The sequence below is a fragment of the Psammomys obesus genome, unplaced genomic scaffold (assembly GCF_907164565.1).
Source record: "Psammomys obesus unplaced genomic scaffold, mPsaObe1.curated_primary_1811, whole genome shotgun sequence".
Taxonomy (NCBI): Eukaryota; Metazoa; Chordata; class Mammalia; order Rodentia; family Muridae; genus Psammomys; species Psammomys obesus.
The window spans coordinates 28,018,335-28,041,294 of record NW_026596040.1 but is presented as its reverse complement, the minus strand read 5'-3'; the positions used below and the strand labels follow the sequence as shown (position 1 = coordinate 28,041,294).

General features: G+C 48.7%; 1 protein-coding gene across 2 annotated transcripts in view; it reads right to left on the bottom strand.

The window, feature by feature from the left end:
* Positions 1–6,347: 6,347 nt before the first annotated feature.
* Impa2 (inositol monophosphatase 2) overlaps positions 6,348–22,960 on the bottom strand; it is a 31,957-nt gene continuing 15,344 nt past the window's right edge. The window contains exons 3-8 of one of the 2 annotated variants that reach the window (XM_055622881.1): positions 20,394–20,501; positions 18,069–18,114; positions 16,210–16,318; positions 11,513–11,621; positions 10,192–10,343; positions 6,348–9,229 (exon numbers count right to left, since the gene is read on the bottom strand). In XM_055622881.1, coding sequence (XP_055478856.1) covers positions 9,114–9,229; positions 10,192–10,343; positions 11,513–11,621; positions 16,210–16,318; positions 18,069–18,114; positions 20,394–20,501 — 640 coding nt within the window. In that variant the 3' untranslated portion in view covers positions 6,348–9,113. The remainder of the gene's footprint in view (positions 9,230–10,191; positions 10,344–11,512; positions 11,622–16,209; positions 16,319–18,068; positions 18,115–20,393; positions 20,502–22,960) is intronic. The other variant, XM_055622882.1, reaches the window with a different exon arrangement.

Genomic DNA, 22,960 nt, shown 5'->3' with positions numbered 1-22,960 from the left:
AAAAAGACTAAGGGGAAAAGTGACTGTTGAGTGTTTGTCCCTACACAGGGTGTCTACATCATCTCCTTTGGAGACTCAGGGAAGACACAGAAGTGTACCGTGAAGATAGGACAAGACGTGAACTCGCAGCAGCTGTGGGTATCTGCACGAGATGGAACCTGCTAGTGCGTCACCATGGATGAAAGGGGTTCATGCGGGCCCCTTTCATGAGGGATTGTTGGCAGGTACTACTATCTGGGGGAGTGGGTGCCATTTTTTTCAATGGCGTTCTCCATGCTCACGTTGTCCCTACTCATGTTCATGCAGGGGATCCTTCTGCTCAGTCGGTCACACACACAAAGAACAACACAAAAGGAGAAGGGGACATATGGGCAGGAACAAGACTTCAGTGGGGGGGGAGAGAGAGAGGGTAATGGGGATAGGGAAGTGACTAAAATTTCTTATATACATGTATGAAACTGTCAAAGAATGGAAAATAAGAAAATAATCTAACTGTGGTAAATACAGGCCAGGAGTAGTGCGATCACAGGATTTTACAGGTTCTAACTATGTTGCCCCCAATTGTACCACCTTGGTACAAGAATTTTGAGTGGAACACAGGTTAGGAGCAGCAGCTGTAAGAAGAGTTCCCTACCTGCTCTTTCCCTTTGTGTTTGTGTTTGTTCATAGATGTTTATATGCATGTTTGAACCACACAGTTGTGCACCCTATGTATACAATACACTGGAGGCCAGAAGATGGCGTCTGATCCCTTAGAACTGGAGTTACAGATGGTTGTGAGCCACCTGTGGGTGCTAGGAACTGAGCCCATGTCCTCCGTAAGAATGGCCAAGTGCTCCTAACTGCTGATCTATCTATCCTTGTTTTGTAATTTGAACATAATTTTAGAGAGTGCCCATTGGGGTATTTCATGCATGATACAATGAATTTTGATTATGTTAACCATCACTCCACCTGATAACTCTTCTCAGATCCACACGAAGTCCAGTTTGCTATATACACGGGTGTGGGGCCAACCTACTGGGGCCAGCTAACCCCTAAAGGAAACTGATTCTCCCTCCTCGTACAGCCATCAATGGCTCTTTAGATACGGGTGGGGACACCTTCCTTGGTCCTTCCCTGCTCTATGCTAGAATGTTGAGTGGCTTGATGCTGTACAGGTCTCTTTTTAAAATTTTATTTTTGGGATTATAATACAAACCAAAACTGCTGCGAGTTCATGAGTGCAATGGCCTTGTCATGTCCAGAAAGATACTCTTTTGCCCCAGTTCTCCCCAACTTCTGGCTCTTATGATCTTTCTACTTCTTTTTCCTTGATGTTCCCTGAGCTTTGGGGGAAGGGGATGTGATGTAGAAGTCCCATGTGGACGAACACTCCACAGACACTTCTTCTATGAATTTTGACCAGTTGTGAGTTTCTGTATTAACTGTCACTCATTACACAAGGAAACTTCTGGGGAGGTGGGTCTGAGAGCTGCACTAATTTTGACATCCATTTAACAAAAATAATAGTAAGGTTCAACCATGGCACCTAGGAGTTCACCAACCTGGTTTCATGACGGTGACTTTAGTAATAGGGTCTCACCATCAGGTTCTGGCAAACAACCGAGAGCAATGGCAACAGCCCGTATTGTTTTGGAGGTCTTCAGGACACCTGGGACCAGCAACCAGAGGGAGATGTCCCATGCCTGGCATTGGGCTTTTTTATTTGACCACCTGTGGCTTTTTGCACTTCTTTCTAAGAGCAGGACATAAACTTCCTTTTGCAAAGTGACAAAAACTTCTCCTGTGATAGTGTCCCCTTCCTCCATCCTTGGGAGGATGAAAGTGACTCATGTTACAATAGAGACAACCCCAAGTTACATACATGTAGACAAAGCCCCAGGGAAACAACCCTTTCTCTATAGTTCCTAGTTACACCCTCATGAGTACTTTGAAGCTCAGCCTCCCATTTGCTTTGTTAGATGGTATGTATTACCTAATCAAACTGCTTCAGTTTTACTTTTTTTTTTTTTGTGAATTCCCATCCACATTATTAAAATGGCATGTCTTTTCTCTTGTTAATGCTTAATGTATAATTTGTAGGCTTGTATGTATCTGTATGTAATGTATTTGTAGGCTTGCAGGGTATTTGATCCCATTGTGAATGCCTGGATTGTGAACCGTAAAAACCTGTTTCTTGTTTAATCCTTTAATCCTTTAACTTTCTGTTTATTGTAAACAGGTGATTATGGTGTGGCTCAGCCCCAGCACACACCTTTAATTCAAGAGTTTTCTGTACACAGGTTTTAATAAAGTTAACCCTAGGTCAAAAGGTGGCCAGTTGACAGGGATTAACAGAAAGGAGGGACTTTGACTTGAAGGGTATTTAAGACAGCATGGAGTAGAAAGAGCTTTTTGGCTTTCAGCTTTTTCCTCCTAGGCTGTCAGGTGAGCTAGCAGGCCTTTCCCTCCTGGGCTGTCAGCAGAGCTAGCAAGTTTTTGGCCTTGGGCTTTTGACTTTTGGCCTTTGGCTTTTCCCTTCCGGATTAGAGCTGAGTAGAAAGGTCAGCTGGGTGCTTTCTCTGTCTCTCTGAGCTAGCAAGTTTTCACCCCAGAATCTGGCTCCTGAGTCTGCATTGGTAAAATTGAACAATTCGGGGTTTTGTTTTTTTATAACAAGACATGTATCAGTTGAGCCCAGCGAGGGTGAGGAACTATTTTTCTTGTCTGCTGATGGGCATCTCATTTGATCCCTGCCTCGCAGGAGGCCTGCATGTTACCTTTATTTCACCGGTGACAAAACAGGCGTAGGTAGTATAAGAAAGCTATTTAAAGCTTCAGTTACCAAAACACAGTGACACTCACACAGTGTCACTACCACCGCACGGTAGCCATCACTCAGATGTCATCACACTGTGACCATACCGTAGCCATCACATGGTGGCCTTCGCAGTGCCAGTCTCCCAGTGGTGACCACACAGAGACCATCATGCAGTGGCTGCCATACAGTAACTATCCCATAGTGACCACCGTAAGGTAACCGTCATGGAATGACTATCACACGGTAGCCGTTACACAGTGACTATCAGTCACCATTACGCTATGGCCAATCCCACAGTGGACATCACACATTAGTCATAACACGGCGGGGCGGCCACTATATGGGTGGCCATTACTCAAGGGTCATTACACTGTGGCCATATAAACACTAATAAACAGTACCGTTAGAATATGGTAAACGGTAGCATGTTTAAGTCAGATGAATTAAGATTATTTTTCTAGTACTCTGGAGAGATTTTGAAAAAAATCCATGATCAAATCCATGATCTCTGATCTTGGTGCGCTTACTCTGCACTCTTGGATGCCCAGACATATAACTCTGCCCCCATGTAACTAACACAGGCTGAAGAAGAAGCTCTTCCAAGTCATGAACAAACAATAACACAGCCAAACACAAGTCCAACGTTTAACAGTGGGAAGGCAGGCTTTAATCCCAACACTCAGTAGTCAGAGGCAGATGGATCTCTGAGAGTTAGAAGTTAGCCAGGTTTAAACAGCAAGTTCTAGTCCAGCCAGGGCTGTCTGAAGGACCCTGTCTCAGAAACAAACCACCTAGCAACAACGACAAAAACAAAACAACAAAACTCTTAAGTGAGTTATGAAAGAGCAAGTTTCTCTCTCTCTCTCTCTCTCTCTCTTTCTTTCCCTCCCTCCCTCCCTCCCTCCCTCCCTCCCTCCCTCCCTCCCTCTGTTGTTGGTTTGGTTTGGTTTTCCGAGGTACGGTTTCTCTGTGTAGCCTTGGCTGTCCTGGAACTCACTTTGTAGACCAGGCTGGTTGCTGCCTTCCAGGTGCTGGGATTAAAGGCCTGTGCCACCATCTCGCGGCAAGTTTTCTTTTTCTTATTGGACTTGAAGTTTTATTTCACATGTTTTTGGCGTGGCTTCTGTTGATATTTTTTGGTTTTCCAGAGATAATCTATCATATAACACAGAAAGGCATACGATCTGTTGCCTTGTGCCTATACAATCATAGATACAGAGGAGCACTGCTGTTAAAATCTCCCTGTTTCCAGGGACACACAGCCTCGTGACACCCTGCGGATATCTGAGGATGTGGTGGGCTAAACGCGTGATGCAGTTCCCCAGCACGGACAACAGAGGGCGCGCTGCCCTCAGAAAGACGAGCTCCCCACTTAGGACGCCAGCACAGCCAAGAGTATTCGGGACAATAAGTTGCAGAGACTTGGGGTTCACAGAACTTTCTGGCGATGGTTTGGCCTGGTTAACTAGAACCCAGCAATGTAGAACTGTACAATATCCTCGAAGCTCCATGAATACTGAGGACAAAGCCGACAAGCTGCTCCTCAACCTCCCCCATGACAGCACAGAAGCTTTGGTGTGGCCACAGTTAGGGACAGGGCAGCCCCGCCCGCCGGTGCTGAAGGCTGCCTGCTCTTATTTTAGTATTATGGTTCACGGGGTCCTGAGACTGAACCGGCCTTCCTCCTTCTCTTCGGGAGGTTTACCCCACAGGCCAACACACCTCCCTTTGGCTTAAAGGGCTACAGAAAGGAGGGAAAGACCTGCTTGCCTCTCCCGTCCCACCTGTCACTTTTGGTGCTGCCGTGAAATGGGACTGAAGAGGGAAGCTGACAGCAAACGCAGCCAGGAGAAAATCAAAACCCCAGGTAAGTCCATTTTCTGCTTCCCCGGTGCTACCCCTTCGGCCTTAGGGTCCCTCCTGGGTTAGACCTGGTCCACCAGCCAGGAGTCATTGTCCTAATATAGTCCAGACTTACATCTGCCTCCAGGGGAACCGGGGTACAGGCAGGAGTCCAGCGCAGAAAGCGGCAACCCTCACCCCGTGAATGTCAATGTCATTATAACCTCAGGAAGGTCAAAGGAAATTACAGGTGGAAACAAACAACCCATACACCGCAGGGAGGGGATGCGGAGACATTTTAATGTCCTGTAGGCATACTCTAAGGGTTGTGAGGGGTGGACTGCCTCTGCCCAGCAGCCCTTCAGCTTTAGAATAGGAGTGGGTGTGGCCCCTTATTGACTCCTCTCAGGGAGGTATGGACACTCCTGCAGTCACCGGCAGTTGGAGTGAAACGGCAGGCAGGTTTGCACCATCCTTTTTTTGAGGGTGGGGGGGGCGTAGTTTCAGTAAACCATGCACTGGCTGTGGAAGGCTCCCAGCCAATGCTGGATGGAGAGACGGGTGTGTCCTAGCTGAGACAAGCCATGTTCCTTTCTGTTGCTGGCTCAGTCTCAGGAAGTGGTTGGAAGATGCTGACCTGAGCAACCCACAGCCTTGCCTATCTTCCCCCGAAACATTCAGGGATTACCTTACCAATACAGCTCTCCCAGGGTTGAACATGTCTCTAGGCCTGCAGCCTAGTGGCTCTGGGAGAACTGGGTTATCCTGAAGGGGTCCATTTTGCTCCTTCGTTCAGTCTGAGACATTGCGAGTCTCTGGCTTACTCTGCGTATTGCTAGGCAAAGTCCTTCTGCCAGAGGGGATACGCCTATCCTGTGACTGACAGCATTTTCACCAAACGGCATTGCACTTGCTACCGTAAGTGGGAGTGCCTGCTTCCCACTTACAAGCCTCTCTCCATCCCACTCCCGTCTCCCCTCGCCATCTGGTGGCCTGCTCTGGGTTCTCATCCAATCCGACTCACAGTTCCAGTGTCATTCGCTGTCACCGTGAAGCCTGGCGGGCTTGCCTATGCCGGGCCCTTGTCCAGTGCCTCCCTGGGTGGCATGAGCCTGTGAGAAGTTGCTGTACGTCAGCAGCCACAGCAGCACTCCCACCAACAAAAGGCTCCGGTAGAGGCCATACTTAGCACTTCAAGCGGCACCTCCACCCCTTGAAGAGGCCGCGCCAGTTCCTTCTCTGCTCTTCTTCAGTCCCTTTGAACCTCGGGTTCAGATGCCCCTCAGTCCTCTCAGTACTGAGGTGAAATGAGCTGCTTCGTGGGCTCTGGGCTGTCTGTCGTGCATCTAGGCATAGACACTGTGTGCTGCAGGCTTCCCTGCCCCCTTTTCTGTCTTGATCTTTTGAGGCAGAGTCTCACTGTGTAGACCAGGCTGGCCACCAACTCACAGACACCTGTCTCTGCTTGGTGAGTGCTCCAATTACAGGTGTGCACCCCAACCCTCCTCTTCTTCCTTCCTGCTAGTTTCCCATCTGTCCTGGGGCAGCTGCTGGCAAGCATGGGGTCAGTGGTGCCAAACAGTAGGTCCATGCTGGCTACATCTTCTTGTGGCCTCAAAAGGTAACTTTTCCAAGCGATTCCGTATCACCGCTCCTTTCAGTTACTTTTCTACTGCTGTGATAAGACACCGTGACCGAGGCATCTCGTAGAGGAGTTTATTTGGGGCTTACAGTTGCAGCGGGTTAGAGTCCATGACTATCATGGGGGAAAGCATGGCGGCAGGCATGGTGCTGGCGCAGTAAGAGAGAGCTTACATCTCGATCCACAAACACCAGGGACAGTTACCTGGGAATGGCACAGGCTTTCCAATCCCCAAAGGCCACCCCCAGTGACACACCTTCTAATCCCTCCCAAACAGTTCCACTAACTGGGGACCAGGTATGTAGATACGAGGCCCATGGGAACATTCTCAAACTGCAACTATTCTGACCTCTTCACCGATAAGAAAAGCAATTTGTGGGGCTGAATTGGGAAGCCAGGGGAAGAAAGGCATGAAGCAGCTAGGACAAGCTACCCGCTGATTTGGGGTCTTCTGAATGGTTTCCACAGAGCCTGCCCTTCCTGAATATCTGTATTGATGCTTTGCACACAACACTGCATACCCCATTGATTCACGGTTCGTTCCAATGGATTCAGGCTATAGATGTTGGCTCTTCGGTTATGTACCTTCAGTGTGTGTATGTGTGTGTGTGTGCGCGCTGCATGTACATGGAGGCCAGAGGTTGACATTGGTAGTCTGACATTGGTAAGTTGCTTTCCATCTTACTTTTTGAGACCATCCTTTCCTGAACCTGGAGGTCACTGATTGGCTGGAGCAGTTAGCCAGTGAGCCCCAGAGATCCTGCTTCTCTTCCTCAGCCTGGGATCTTAATGCAGGTCCTCATGCCTGCAGGCAAAAACTTATCAACTGAGCCGTGTTCCAGGCCCTGCTTAGACTTCCCACATTTGCTCTAGTTATACTCTGCCTCCACAGGAAAAAAAAAACAGATGGATGTTGTCTCTTGCTGAGGGGAGGCATAGGCAGTGTGTTTTGAGGCTGTACCTAGAATCCAGAGTGCAGACTGTAAATGGTTTTTCAATCAGGCAAAGCCCATCTACGCTGTGGGGTAGCAGGACAAAACATTTCTGGTTTTCCCTAACAGGTGAGTCATCCTAGACAGTGCTCTGAGGACCCGAGAAGAGCTTGTTCCTGTGGAGTTATTTATTTGACAATAACCTCCGTAATCATTCAATCCAGGAGATCTTCAAAATTAAGCACTACATATCAAAACGCATGTTGAAGAATCTGAGGAATTTCTCCTGCATCTGCATATGTGCCCGGTGCTGTTTGGGGTATATTCTGAAGAAAAAAGAAAGAAAGTACAAATCTGGGCCTGCTGGTAATCAGAAAACATCTTATTGCCAGGCATGGTGGAACACGCCTGTAATCCCAGGAATGCGAAGGTAGAAGCTGGAGGAGCAGGAGATCAAGGATATCCCTTGGCTATCTAGAAAGTTCCAGGCCAGCCTGGGATCCAGGAGGCCCTGTCTCAAAGAAACAGAACAATCCACCTACAGAACAGTGCAAGTATAATGAATAGAACCATGGAGATAAATAGAGCAAGTTCTGGAGATGGGGGAAAAAAGCAAAAAGCACCCCAAAGTCCTCTCCAAATGGCTTATCTGCTTCTGGAAGGATTCAGTAGCTTGAAAAGACCAGGGCAATTGATCCCATGAGGACGATGCATGGAGAGCTTTGCTTTTGGCCAGCGCAGCTGCACGTAATGGACAACTACCTCAAAGAGAAAGAGGGCTTGACAAGGGCACAGTGCGCATATTACAGACGAGTGGCGGAAACATGCAAACGCCCCACTAAGAACAAGGTATTTTCTAGCACAGAAGGAAGGCGCTGTCTCTCTCCCTGACAGCAACGATGGCATGCCATGTGTAGAACTGTCCAGGTTTACAAGATGGAAAAGGCCCAGAGGCTTGTTGGTACAGATACTTCAGAATCTTGTGGGCCTTGTCTGTTGTCACCTAGCTCAACAGTCTAGAGCCACAGCTTAAGTCGAAACCAGAACTCTGGTTCTTAGGGCTGGCATGTAGCTCAGTGGTAGAAATCATGTCTAATGTGCATGGGGTCCTGAGTTCTACCTCACCCCAAACACCCCAAACTAAAAAAAACTTCATCATTTAAAAAGTTGCAACTCCTTAAAGATTTTATGTTTAAAAAAAGGTTTGTCACAAAATATTTTAGTATTGTTTTTCAGTTCCCATTTCCCCCCTTTAATACATGTAGGTTTCAATAAGGTTCTGTACACATCCTTTTAATTTTTGTAGCACACATACTCCCTGAAGGTCCACTAAAGGCAGTATAAAAAATGGCTAAAGATTATCTGTGTGCAGTTAAATACAGCCTGTAGATCAGGAGATTGATATTTGGGGAAAACATTTTCCTCATTGCCAAGGTTGGGGTGCCAGACATCCAAGCTGAGCAAAGACAATCTGTGGGGTGATAGCAGAAACAGCCTTGCCTGCCCAGCATAGGGTTTCGGGAAGCCTGAGGACCAGAGGCTGGAGGGGGACGAGAAGCAGAACACTGTGATTCTGATTTATTGCATTGTGTATTACCATGGGCAGAGGAGGGCCTGAGAGCAAGTTCTAAAGCTTTATGACCTGAGATTTGCATTCTGGAGAAACAATCAAGATGAATGACTAATGCACACCTCACATGAGATTTGGGTTTGGCTCTGATGAAAGAACGTGTACCGACCTGAAAAGGGCTATATGAGTGTACAAAAAAGTCAGCTAAGCACCAAGTCCAGTGAAAGCTATGGTGGACTTTTGTCTCGGAGCCCAGGCCACTGGGACAGCTCTTCCCCAGGGAGGTGTTGGATTTCAGCCTTTGAGCCGCATTCTGCCTGTGCGTCACTTCTCATCATCCCGTCCGTAGTTAATAGTCTGTAAGGCCTGAGCTATGAGCACCGCCATCTCTCTGGTGCCAGCAGCAACGACTCTACACGACATGAGATCAAGGGGTCCGCCTGTGGACAGAGAGGAGGGAAGACAGCTGAGCAATGGAAGCCTGTACAACTTCTCACATATGCGTGCAGAGAAAAACAGCCCCCAGGCCTAAGGCGGAGTCCCAGGGCCGGTACCCAGCCAGCAGCCAAGAAATGAACCTGGCTATGTGGAAGGCACGGTGACGCTTGCTACCTACTCTGCCCTAGTGGGAATGCGGCCAAGACTGCACGGAACTGAGCCCCTAAGCCATCCCGTCTTGGAGTTATGATGATTCTGTGAAATGTGCAACTGGGTGAGACTAGGATGGGCGTGGAGTGCCCTGTATTTCACCATACAGCAGGCTGCAGTGGCTGAAATGCATCGTCTGGGAGGCCCGAGCCTGCCTCCCCACATGCTCCATGCACCTTCAGAGGTGTATGATATAGGAGCCTCACAACCAGCACAGGTTCAAGCCCCCAGGTGCTCGAGTGATAAAAACCCACAGCGTAAGGTGCTTTCTCGTGTGAGACTGCCCTGTACTGCTCACTACCAAAAGGCAGCACAACTTAGAAAGATTTGTCGGAAGTCAGGGGTGGGGGCTTCTAGCAGTAAGTGAATGATCAGATTGTGGATGGGACTCGGTGGCACAAAGACAGGAGAACAGGACAACTGCTGGGTGCTGGGCTGACTGGGCTCCGATCCTGGGGAAGCATCCACTCTGTCTAAGCCACTGGATTGCTGCAGGAGCCGTGGGAAAACTGCCAGTGGTGGTGAACACTGCTGCTTCTGCCATTAGCCCAGTGACTCTAACTTACGCGGTAGCAAGGGCAGGACCACAGCCCTCTGTGGTTGCCCACTGCCTGGCATGCACCCTGGTGCAGTCTTATCTGCAGAATTCAGAGGAAGTGGAGGAATCCAGTGTGGTTCTGACCCTGGGCATGTCCTATTCTGTGTCACCCGCTTTAGTGTCTGTGAGGGGGTGGCCAAGGGCCACAGAGCTTACCTGAGGTGTCCATCACAATGCCACCCGCTTCTCTAATGATGACGGTGGCAGCCGCCAGGTCCCAGCAGTGAAGGCCAAACTGATAATAGGCATCGGCGGCACCCGAGGCCAGGTAGCAGAGAGCCAAGGTGGAGCTCCCAATCACTCGGACCCTAGAGGGCGCGAAGGACGAATATGGGTGAGAGAGGGCCCCTGTCAGGGCATGCTTGATGTATACCCCGCCACCCACCCCCCGCTAGGCACACTAGGCACTCAGAAATGAGCCACAGGATTCTGCCAGCAAGTTCGGGGTGCGGAAGGCAGGCCTGGAGGGAGTGGCCTGGGCGGTCGACTTTTCCACAATGCGCTGCACCAAGACTGGTGACAAGGGGCTCCTGAGTGTGAACTGTGGCCAGTGCAGCCAGAAGCCTGAAGTTCTTACTCTACTCAACGTTGGAAGGTTACATGTAGGGCCTTCAAGTGGCTGGTGGGTTACCGCGTAGATGAGATGAAGTCATTTTGACTTAAGCGCATAGGAACAATAAATAACCAACAGTTTATCTAGCAGGCAGGCCCAACCTGTGGCAGGCAGACCACATTTGTCCTAGGCTAGGTATGGATTGTGAGCCAACCTGTTTATAAGCGAGCACACCACACCACAACATCAGATGGTTGGACACTCTGGTGGTTTGAGCGGGAGCGGCCCCCATAGGTGCATGTATTTCAGTACTTGGTCCCCCAGTTGGTGGAACTGTTTGGAAAAGATTGGGAGGTGTGGCCATGTTGGCGGGAGTGTGTCACTAAGGTGGGCTTTGAGGTTTCAAAAGCCCATGTTCCCAGTTACCTCCCTTGGCCTTGTGGTTGCTGTCTCAGGACGTGAGCTCTCAGCTGTCTGCTCCAGCACTGCGCCTGCCTAATGCCATGCTCCCCACCATGACAGTCGTGAACTCTGACCCTCCGAAACTGTAAGCCACAAGTGAGCTCTTTCCTCTATGAGTTGCCTTGTTCACAGTATCTGACCATAGCAATAGTAAAGTAACTAAGACAGATACCCCTGGTCCAAAGCAAGGGCACAGAGAAACTCTAAAGACCCATAAGACTCACTGATTGAGGGCCTAAACTTAGTTACTTGGCTTTCATACACAGACTGGAAGGACACAGAACCCATCCACTTCCTGACACCCGGCGGCCAGGGTGGGTGATGGCGCACTGCGTGCCTCTCTGAGCCTGATGTCAGCAGCCTCCTGTCCTACCTCTCCATGCCTCTTCACATCCCTTGGGACACTTTAGCCAAGAGCACATTTGATTTTAACCCACTGGCTACGGGACTGAGGATCTGTACCCATGAGCCTTTGCGTGTAGCAGCCGCTCCATGTTGCTCAGGAATACTTTCAGAGTATCGGGGTCACGTTTGGGCCCGATTTCTGTCAGAACCAAGGCCTTCGCGAGATCTGCAAGAAAGAATTTCCCCCGTCAACACAAAGACTGAGCCCCGGCTCTAACGGGATCACCTGAGTTCGCTCTAGAGTGGCTGAGATTATGTGGTCTTTCTGCGGTGATGGGCAAAGGAGAAACTAACCCGCTCCAATTCTAGTTGTCATTGCCCTGTGTTGTTTTTGTTTGGGACTGCATGCTGAGGAAAACTCTCCAGTCTCCTCTCAGGGACCACCCCCACCACACAGAGGAGCACAAAGACTTTAGGAGGAGAATCCAGTGGCTTATAAAAATAGCTGTCAAACCATCCCACAGTGGCAATGTTCCATGTTTGAAGACTAAAAATAAACCCAGCACATCAGATAAATCTTTCTGTGAGGGTTTCAAGGCCTTTGTCTGCTGTCTGCTCTGATCATAGGAGTGGATAGCTTCCCGTGGAGAAGGTGACTTAGGCTCTGTGGTGTGATCTGGATGCAGAGGGGCTGACACCTGGAAACTCATGGCGGCTTTCACCTGGGGGCTGCGTAAGTGCCCACACCCAGATGTGTGAGGTACCTGAGCTGAGAGCCTGGCTGGTGGGTCAAGGACATGACTGAGACTCACTTTGGGGGAGTCAGGAGCACTTTGTCCTTGCTTTGCCACATGTGCCTACCTGGTCCTGCTTCAGTGGACAGCCATGATGGAGCCACACTTGGTGTCCTCAGGTAGAAACCTCAGCCAACCCACAACCAGGGGAAACAGCCTCTACTGTGCTGTTTTACTTGGCAGGCCTTATTCTGTGTGACACCTCCAAAACAACCTTCCGCATTCCAGATCCCCTCACTCCTTTCTACACAGGCACATTCTTGTTTTATACTACAACGAACCACAGTGACTCCTATACACAGCCATAAAGGGGTACACAAAATGGGCGGAGTAACATCTCAACAGTCAATAAAAGAACACCGAAGACCTGCCCATCAAACAGAAAAAGCCTGGAAAACAGTAAAACTCAAAATTAGAGGCCACAGAGCTTAGGAAAAAAAAAATTGAAAATATTTAAGATAGTGAATAAAAGGAGCTGGAGGGAAGGATGGCTCAGTGGTCAGACATCCTGCTCTTCCAGAAGACCACAATTTGGTTCCTGACACCCACACATGGCTCAAAACCACTTGTAACTCCAGCTTCAGGGGACTAGAGGCCCTTTTCTGGACTCTTGAGGGCATCTGCACGTGGCAGATTTGTAAGTAGAGGGCACCAATTTCCTATAACAGATATCTTAAAAGACAGAAGCAACAGAGTTAGAAAAAAAATACTAATGATTATGATTAAAGACTAGTTTTTTTGAAGTAAAAGGAGATAGGAAATATTCAAAGAACTATGTCTGTAGGAGAACTGACTCAGCTCTGAGATCTACCTCAATAAAATTATTGTAGTCTGTAGATAAAACATACAAAAAAAATACCCCCTCCACACACACAAAAGACCCCTAAAATAAAATAGCAAAATGTCCATGTGTATCTAGGAGGAAAACCAAAGTCCTTACAAGTGGAAGAAACTCAAACTGACAACAAGTATGGCGGCACTTTTGTAATCCCAGTATCCAGCAGGGTGAGGCAGGAAGGATGAGTTAAAGGCCAGAGTGGGCTACACAGTGAGACCCTGTCTTAAAAAAGAAACCCATCTTTGAACTGTTCACCTTTCACCAACACTGTCTGCCAGCACACAGTGGGGACGTTTTAGAGATTCGACACAAGAAGAGGTAAGTCTTGAAACAAACTTACAAGCAATAAGGCCAATGATAAGCAGAAATGAACACAAGGAACCAGGGAATACTGTTCTCCTGAGCCTGTGTGAGACACCATCTCCCCGTGGGCTGCTCTGTTAGAAGCATTTGCCCCATTAAATCGAAACACACTTGTCTTTTTCACCATGCTGCCTCGTGCACTCAGAGGCCAACAACAACCAGAGGAGTGTGGGCGTCTTCACCAAAGCAGCCGCTGGTTTCACCGTGGACTAGCGCTAAAAGGCTCGGCATTCTCCTGTCGTACACAGTAGGAGAGCAGCAGGTGGCGGGCACAATCACGAAGCTGTGAATACTACCAAATGCATTGAACCTTGAACCATGAGTGGCTTTTTCTTTGGAAGTAACCTTTACAGTAAGGAAACAAGCAGGCAGGGGATCTTGAGAAAGTAAAATTGTTAGGACTTGAACATTTGGGAGTGAAGAAGAAAAAGTGAGCCCACCGCTTCATCAACACCACCAGATAAGAATTCAAGAGGAGCTTGGCATCCAGGAAAGCCTGTGTCAGCGATGGTAGCACGTGACTGTGACCCAGCACTGACGGGGCAGAGGTGGAAGGAAGGACCGTTGCAAGTTTAAGGTAGTTCAAGTCTACAATACTGAGAGCCCATTTCAAAAAATCAAAACAGATTTCCCCAACATTTAAGACTTCAGGCCTCCTGCCTCCTCCTCCTGTGTGCTGGGCTTATAGGCATGCACCACCACGCCTTTCTACCTACAAATCACAGGTTCTGGTTTGCTTGTTTGGTTTCTATTTTGCAGCTCTGGCTTTCTTGGAATGTACCATGCAGACAAGAATGGCCTTGAACTCACAGAGACCCACTGACTTCTGCCCCCAGAAAGTACTGGATTAAAGTCCTGTAAGACCATGCCCAGCCTCCACAACTCACTCTGTCTTCCACCTTGAGTTCAAGAGGTTACCTGACTTGCTGACTTGCACAGCCATCAGGGGGGAGAATGGGGGCTGGAAGCCAGTCTGCACTCTGCCCAGAACTCTCTCACATCCGTGACCAGAGGCAAGAACAGCTCGCTGGACTTCAAGGCACAATTGTGCTTTGGCGAGGCCAGGACACAGTATGGCAGTGTGCGGAGGCAGAGGGAGGGAGGTGACTGGTAGGGGCAGGAGCTCCAGGGACAGCAGCTTCTTTCTACCCGTTCTAACCTGGGTGCTATCGGAAGGGGGGGCAGGAGAATGGAAGTCAGACCACCCTTCTGGGGTTGGGGGAGGGGACAGAGGGGAAGTGGACCTATCAGAGCCTGCAGTCACCGTCTGCCTGAACTGTGAAGGTAGCCAACCAGGAAGCGGGTGTGTGAATAGTTCAGTGTCATATCAAGTGAAATCTGGAGCAAAGTTCACCCAAGCATGTTTAATGGCTGGCTTCCTCCCACTGCCTTTCCCAGCTAGGCTTGGATGGAGGCCTTTTGCCAGCATGGCTGGAATTAACACCACTCCGAAGCCAAACTAAACACTCTGGCAGGAGAAATGGGACAAGGTAGTTTTCCGGGCCCGCTCCAGGGTCAGAGCACTGATTTGCCAACCATCCTGCTGGGGTGCCCTGTGAGTTCCCGTCTTCTGCTCTGGGCCCATGCAGGACTCTCACATCCAACCTCTCCTCCCCTGAGGCCTGTGAGCACATCCACACAGCGCCTTCTCACAGTAGGTCAGCTCCTCACAGGCTGCCTTGGCACACCAGCCTTAACCAGGAAGGACCAAACAGTGAAGAGATGGAGAGTAAGGGTGCATGGAGAGGAACTGTGAAAAGATAAACCAACAACCGGCACAGAGAAGAGGCTGTTAAAGGAGGCAGACGGGCCGGGAGCCAAGTGCTGACATCTTGGGACTGAGGCCAGTGTCAGCAAACAGAGAGCAGGGACGGAGGTCGAGGCACTCTCTGATGTGCAGCCTCTGGCACCTAGGTTAGACAAGAGCAGAGGCTGCACTTGCCACCATGTCCTGCCCAGCGCTGCAGGGCCACCTAGGGCCTGCTAGGCGAGCATTCACCAGCAGCCCCATCCCCAGCCCTCACTACTTTCCAAACTCAGTTATGTGGCCATTCAGGAGCTTTTGAAGTCTTCCTCTTCTACAGCTGCTTCTCTTCCGGGATCCTTTTTCTTCTCCTCTGACCCTGCACACTGCCACACTGCCACGTCTCTGCCTCACCAACATACACAAATGTCCTGGCATTTCTGTTGCCTACCATAACTAGGCTATACACAATAAAGAAAACAAAACAAAACCCAAACTACTAATCACTGTGGGACAAAGGAAGGAAGGAGAACCTCCAGCTGGCACACTGTTAAAGGCAGGCAGTTCCATGGTTTACCTCCCCAAAGCAAATGATATCTGGAAATCTCTATGTTTAAGGGGAAAAAAGGATAAGCACAATCCTGGTGGCAGGCCTGGGACACATGCAAACACTGTTTCTCCACATAGCTCGTTCCCATGGTGTCTGCTCTTCCAACAGCCGGGTCAGCAATGGCTGTGGTCGTGGGTACCAGCAAGTTGTACCTGGATGCTCCGCTGGCCTTGGGCCTAAGCTGTTCTCTTAGTCTCAGAAGGCCAAACTGGCACCAGTCACTGCCACTTTAAAGCTGATAGACATGAGAGGACACAATAATGCATTCACAGCTCCTGACCACACAGACATTGCCATCACACAGAATAAGTCTTGTCCATGTCTACTAGGGATGTTGCATCCCTAAGAAGAGCTAGAACTCTCTGCCAAAGACGTCCACCACTACCTGTGTAATAGCAACACTGGGCATTTTCCAGTCACCTATCTCTACCTGAAACAACCTGAGATGAGCTGAATGAACCCCACCTGTCTCCCTGGAGACCTGGAGCCGCTGGCCATTGCAAAAGGCACCCTGGCCCCTCCTGCCGGTGTACAGCCGCTCCTCTGTGCAGTGGTGAATCACTCCGAATTCCAGCTATAAGGGGCAGGAAGAAAGTGAACGTACGTCACTCCTTGACACAGAAGTAATAGCGATGTAAAGAAGAAGGCTCCTCTTAGAGCCTTGACCGTGGGACTGAAACCGCCTTCCAAAAAGCAGTGGAGAAAAGCAGGCTTCACACTGCACCCAGCCACGAGGGCAAGCCATTTCTTAAACAAACATATTAAAACTGTATTAATGCTAATAAAATTACATTAAAATCGTCATAATAAACTACTGAAAGTTTCATTGTTTAGAATGGCCTTACTCTCTATCCTTCCTCTGGCAAAAAAGGCTAACTGTGACTAAAAAAAAAAAAAAAACAAAAAACATAAGCATCCTCCAGGTTGCTGATATGTGAGGAGCTGAGCACACATCCATAGAGCCAACAGAACCAGGAACCCAGGGGCAGCCCCAGGGAGGGCTCCTCCCTGTGCAGGCAGAATCAACAGTGTATCAGATAAAGCCTCCCAACAGGCAGCAGCAGGAGGAAGACGCAAATATGGACATGATGAGCCTCTCCCTCAGCATTCTGCTTCTTTCTCTGACTGCTTTTCAACGCCTGGGCTTTTGTACCATACGCTCATCTTCAGGGAGGTCAGGATGCCTCCAAGAGTCCTAGGTAGTCTTGATAGAAGCTTAGCCACCCAGAAATGGCTCCTTAGCCTGTAGAACAGGTTTTATTTTTGGAGAGGACTTCCCAGCAGTGTGTGGTTCTCTGGAGATACTTACCTGCCCACTCCCCTGACCCTGCCTGCAACCTGGTGGCCGAATCCAGGTATCATAGAATTGTTTGAGTCTTGGCCACCTGTGATGAGGTCCCAAGATAAAGGGAAATTTCCTGTGGGCAGGAGGGAAGGTAGAGTTGCTCCCTAGACTAGGCCGTGACTGAAAGTATTCCTGTGCTCTGTAACTAGACACACAGGACAGGATAGTGGGACTTAGATATGCTGAGGACCTGACTGAACTTTGTGGACCCCGGTCTTCTTTGCTGGAAGCCCTGACTCCTATTATGATAACCTGGTGGCTAGGAGAGAATTAATGCTCACTGGTTTCCATGACAACACTGAACAGAGAAACCAGCGGCTCTTCAATTCCTTACCTAACTGGCATCTACACCAGAAATGCTTTGAGGTATGTGCACACTCCTGTTCCCAGGAGGGGAACATATGTTGATATTGAGGAACACAGTATTATGCTGTTCTGAAGAGGGGCAGCTGTAGAAGACATGGCACCCCAACTCTGCTTATGCTACTACAAGAAATTAGGGCTCTTGTTGTCTTCCTGCATTAGCCTCCGCCCTCTGCCTTTCCTGCAGGTCTCACACCATGGCTTAGTACAAAAGGTTCCTGGGAATCCTGATAGGGCCAAGTTCTCATACTAATAGCCAGGAGGAAAAGAAGAATAATTAATAGAATATCGAGATGAAAACTGTCATCCAAAAATAGGAGCTCCCTTTTGTTTGTGACTAGATCACACGCTCTAGGGGTCAGACGAGACTCATTCGGACCATCTGCTCAGAACGTTGCTTTCCACAGCAGCTATGACTAGACCACAGGGGAAAAAAAAAAGGGTTAGCCCACCCTGGGAAATAAGCCCTAAAGCCACACTCCCCCTACAAACATTAGTCAGTGGTTCTTTAATTTCTTAGATTTAAAAAACACACACTTGGACATACTGGGCACGCCTAAGGCACATGTGAAAGAGCAATGCAGAGGTTGAAAATAAACAGGGGGGGCCACATTACCTCCTGGTGAACAGCAAATCCAATGCTAACTGCCACAGTGGGGAACCTGCAAGGGAAGACAGAATGGGTTACACGACACGTGTAGACACAGGTCCTCAGGAGCTACATGTGTGTGGCTGTGCAAAGGCCCTCCTCCTGCACACAGGCCCTTTCTGCACTCTGGCTGGGTTTGATTGTTCACAATGACTTTTCAGTTTCACTCACTGTTTCCTGTATAAACAGGCTCAACTAGCCATGCTGTCAGGTAGCTAACTTAGAGCCACAGCAGTATGTGGAAGCCTCAGTAAGACTGGTGCAATGTAACAATGACCACAGGTTACTAACTAGGGATGAGGACAATAGCCACGCTTCTGGTTCTCAGCAAAAGACCAACCCCAATTTCAGAGATTATGTGGAGGACCCTGTGGACGATGTCACAGACCCTGGACTGTAGCCACCAGACAGACGATGTTTCAACAGTGCTAATATCCCCATCCCGTCTCCTGCCTGAGCTCCCAGCAGGCAACAGTAGGGTGAGCCAGTGGTAGAGGGATGGTTTTTATGCCACAGTCTGACTGTGGTTTGAGTTTCGTCAGTTTGTTGCTGTGTCTCAAAATAATCCCTCCTTTGTGTGAAGATCATAGGAGCTTAAAAAACAGGAAGGGGGAAGGAAAGACCAAGTACTATGAACTTGCAGGGAAAAATACCAACCTAGACCACAAGCAGAATCCTGTGCAGAAACCCTCAAAGGCAAAGCCGAGTCTCCCCTGCTTCCAAGGCAGGCGCCTCCCGGCTTTCCCTCAGCCGTGTTGGCTATGGCCCAGCACTGCAGGATTTCTAATGGTTTAGGTCACAGGGTGCATCTGTGGCCTGAAAATACTGGGACTGCCAGGTCAATATTAGAGCCTGTTTCTCAGAGAACACTCTTTCCGGCCCCAGATTCCCCCCCCCCCCCACTGGGCTGCAGTTCAGGAAGTACTGGAGACCCCAAGGACAACAGAGCCATAGAAGACCTTAACAGGAATACGTAGCCCTTAGGTGGAATGTCATCCCTTGGATGACAAATAGGTCAGAAGTGAGAGGTGTGTCGCTTAGCAAAGCCTACTGAGGGGAGGGGTCGTTATGCACCAATCCCACAGCGTCAGAAGGGTCTCCTTGTTCATGCGTGACTGAGTTCTCAAGGTAACAGTCACTACGCAGAGGTCACACTTAATGTGTGCTTGGAACTGCCTTGCATGTAAGCATAGCATGGAGGCCAACAGCAGCCAGAGAGCTAGGTACCATACCTGGCTCTGTCCACCTATGGTTTCAACATGACGTATGTATATGCAACTTGTGAGTCGGGAAGTGCTGGTAGCATAGAAATATCTCCAATATCTCCAGGGAAAGGCAAGTTAAAAATACTTGGCCTCTGTGGAAGCCATCTCACTTACTGCACCTCTCGGCTTTTTTTTTTTTTTGGCTCTTCCTACACGGCTGTGGATAAGTTCACACAGCTCCCAGCCTTGTCACTGTCAGGGACCTCTCACTCTTCAGCCTTACTCCCACAAGCCCTGTCTGCAGTCACGAGGCCAGCTCCTGTGATTCTCAAATCTCAGTGGCACATCTGGGCTGTGCACCTCAGCCCCAGGCTTCCTTTCCTAACTCCACCTCTTTTCCAGGGTGGCATCTTAAAGCAGCCGCCCTTCAATTCAGTGTCTTTAATTCTAGCCAGTCTCCTAAATGAGTCTCATCTATAGGCAATTGTGCTTTTAATTTTTAAAGTAACAGTAAAATATTTAAGTGCAGGGAAAGCTGATCTCAAACTTGTGATCCCATCTCGGCCTTTGGATTATAGGCCAAAACATTTTTAAAAGAAACAGAACCCCAAAATGTAGCTCAAGCTGGCCTTGAACTTCTGACTCTCCTCTGTCTCTAACTCTCCAGTGCTGGGATAACAGGTGCATGCCACCACACATAACCCCTCCCCCCAGCATCTACCTAGTCACACCCCCCTCACGGTTGTGCACAGACACACGCAAACACGTACATGAATGAGAGAGAGGGTCTTATTGGAGGGGCCTGGCTGGCCTGAACTCACAGAGAGAGATCTACCCCTCTCTGTCTCCTGAGTACTAGAATTAAAGGCATGGGCCAACATGCCTTGCCAAAACTATTTTTTAAAATAAAATTTCCTTACATGATCTTTAGATTTCCCAAAGGGAAAACCTTTTTGAAATGTCATGATTTGATTTTCTTCCGCAAGACTAGAAACCTACCATCTGTTGACGTTTTCAAGACTTATCCTCTTGAGAACCTAGAAGCCACACGGAGCCCCGCAGCGGCCAGCTCCCAACTCCTGCTCACCTGTGCACGAAGTTGCAGGTGCCGTCGATGGGGTCAATGATCCAGGTCGGGCTGTGGGTGAGCACACACTTGGCCCCGGAGGCTGTGGCCTCTTCTGCAATGAACCTGCTGGGGCAGGGGGCTCAGCCTGAGTCAACGTCCATCACCCGGCACAAGAGTGTATGTAGCAGGCACAAGGCTCCAGGTTCCAGCCCCGGTACCAAAACGCGCACCCCCAAACCAGAGTGAGTCTCCCTGTTGCAGTTTTGGAGGCACACAAGGAAAACAGAGCAGGCCAGGCAGAGGTGCAGGAGTGCAGAGCGCCCGAAAGAGCAGAGGCAAGCAAAACTTGGTTCCCAATTCAGCATGGAGCTAGAGGTGGCGGCGAGGCAGCAGGGGCCCACGAGGTCTGGCTAGCATGCAAAGCAGAAGCTGGGCCATAGAAGGGTAACTGTCACCCACGTCTCCCTTCCCCACCTGGACCCGTTACCCTTCCTTCCCTGATCTCTGCTCCCCTTTGGGAAAAAATCTGGGCTGGACCAGGGAGTGGTATAGTTATTAGGATGCTTCATGTGTTCCCTGTCCTGAGTGTCTGTCCTCACAGTGGTCCCCTTTATATGCTCCTTCGGAGCCACATTGGCCATCTCCAGCTCAGGGGTTCTTAACAAGGGGCTCTGGGCTGACCCCTCTTTATAACAAGGCTCTCTGTAGATAAGGCTCCCTCGAGTATGATCTCTGTCCTGCTAGGAGCCAAAACCTCAAGCTGAACATATGCAGAAGGGAATGCCTGACTGTTAAAATGGGGCCAGCTAGTACCAGCTGCTTGGACCAAAGGCAGAGAAGCTCCTCCTACTTCATTTCCAGCCACATGTGGGCTTGAAGAGATCTGGCCCACTTAGGTAACACTGACTGTGGCATTTGCTCTGCTACTTTCCTTGGGCAGTCTTAAGGAGTCATACCTTTTCTAGCACCGTCCTCTGTAGTTACCCAACTTCAGAGAATCTTAGAGTTATGTTTTTAAAGAAAACACATCATACTCTTTTAAAAGAAAGATTTTTTTATTTATTTTTATGTGCATTGGTGTTTTGCCTACATGCATATCTGTGTTGTGTGGGGGTGTTGGGTCCCCTGGAAGTAGAGTTACAGACAGTTGTGAGCTCCCATCTGGGTTTTGGGAATTGAACCCAGGTCCTCTGGAAGAGTGGCCAGTGCTCTTAACTCTGAACCATCTCTCCACCTCTGGAGTACACACTGTACTCTTAAAACACAAACAAGGAATGGGTGCCAAAGCTTGAATGCAGGACCAAGCAGACAAAAGTGGTGAAAAGATAAACCTCAGAGTCAAGAGTTATAACAAGATCTCCATGCAATTTGACAGTCAACTGCTTCTGACGCTTTCTTCTTTTCTGGCTATTGAGCGTGGCGTCAAGTAGGTCATGGCTGTCTCCTCAGTTCATGAAGGAGCTGACTGATGCTATTTGGTCCTCTCTTCCCAAGCAGCAGTTCTGTGTCCACCAGCTGGCCCACAGGTGAGTCCAGGGTAAAGCACAATGGGAGGATGAATGGACACAAACGTCCAGCTTTGGTGGCAAGAATGGGCTTTTCCTATGTCAAGGGCCCAGCCTTATGTTCTGAAGGACTTACATATTCAACAGATACTGTTCTGTGCTAGGCACACCACAGGGCACCAGATGACAGTGACCTCAGGGGGAGCAAAAGACAGCGGGATACAGTGTGCAGCTGTTCAAGCCACCATCCTCTTCCCCAGCTTATCTCAAGAGGATATGGATGAGCACAGGGTTTGTGACAGGTCACCAGAATGAATGAAAGAGATGATGAGAACAAAACAGAATCTAGCAAGCAGCCAGTTCTTTAAAAAGAGTAACAAAACATACAGTCCCTATCCAAACATAAAGAGGAAATACAAATTAATAAAATTAGAGATAAAAAAGGGAGTTGTTAGAATAGAGTCCAGAAATATCCAGGAGATCCCAGAATACTCCAGTTTAGATAAAAGGAAATACATAAATTTTCTAATTATAAATGTATCAAAATTAAAAACAGAAGACATAAACAATTTACAGAGGCCATAGGAAGAGATGAGACTGAAACAGTAACTGTATAAGTACAAGCCCAGGATTAGATGGATTCGTTACTGAATCCTACAAAACCTTTAAGGAAGACCTAACGACAACAGTTCTCAACTGTTCTACAAAGCAGAGAATACCACCAAACTCATTCTGCCAAGTCAGTATCATCTAAATACCCAAACTGGATAAAGACTGAAAACACACACACACACACACACACACACACACACACACACACACACACTACAAAATGCAAAAATTCACAACAAAGTACTTGCAAATGACTTAAGAACACATTAAGAAGATCCTACATCACAACCAAGAAGATACAAAGTTGGTTCAATATTACAAGTCATATAATGCTCCATATAACCACACACACACACACACACACACACACACACACACACACAGACACACAGACTTAAGGATGGAAACCATCTAGATAGGTGCCAAAAAGGCATTTGACAAAGTTCAAAATGACTTCATGATAAAAAG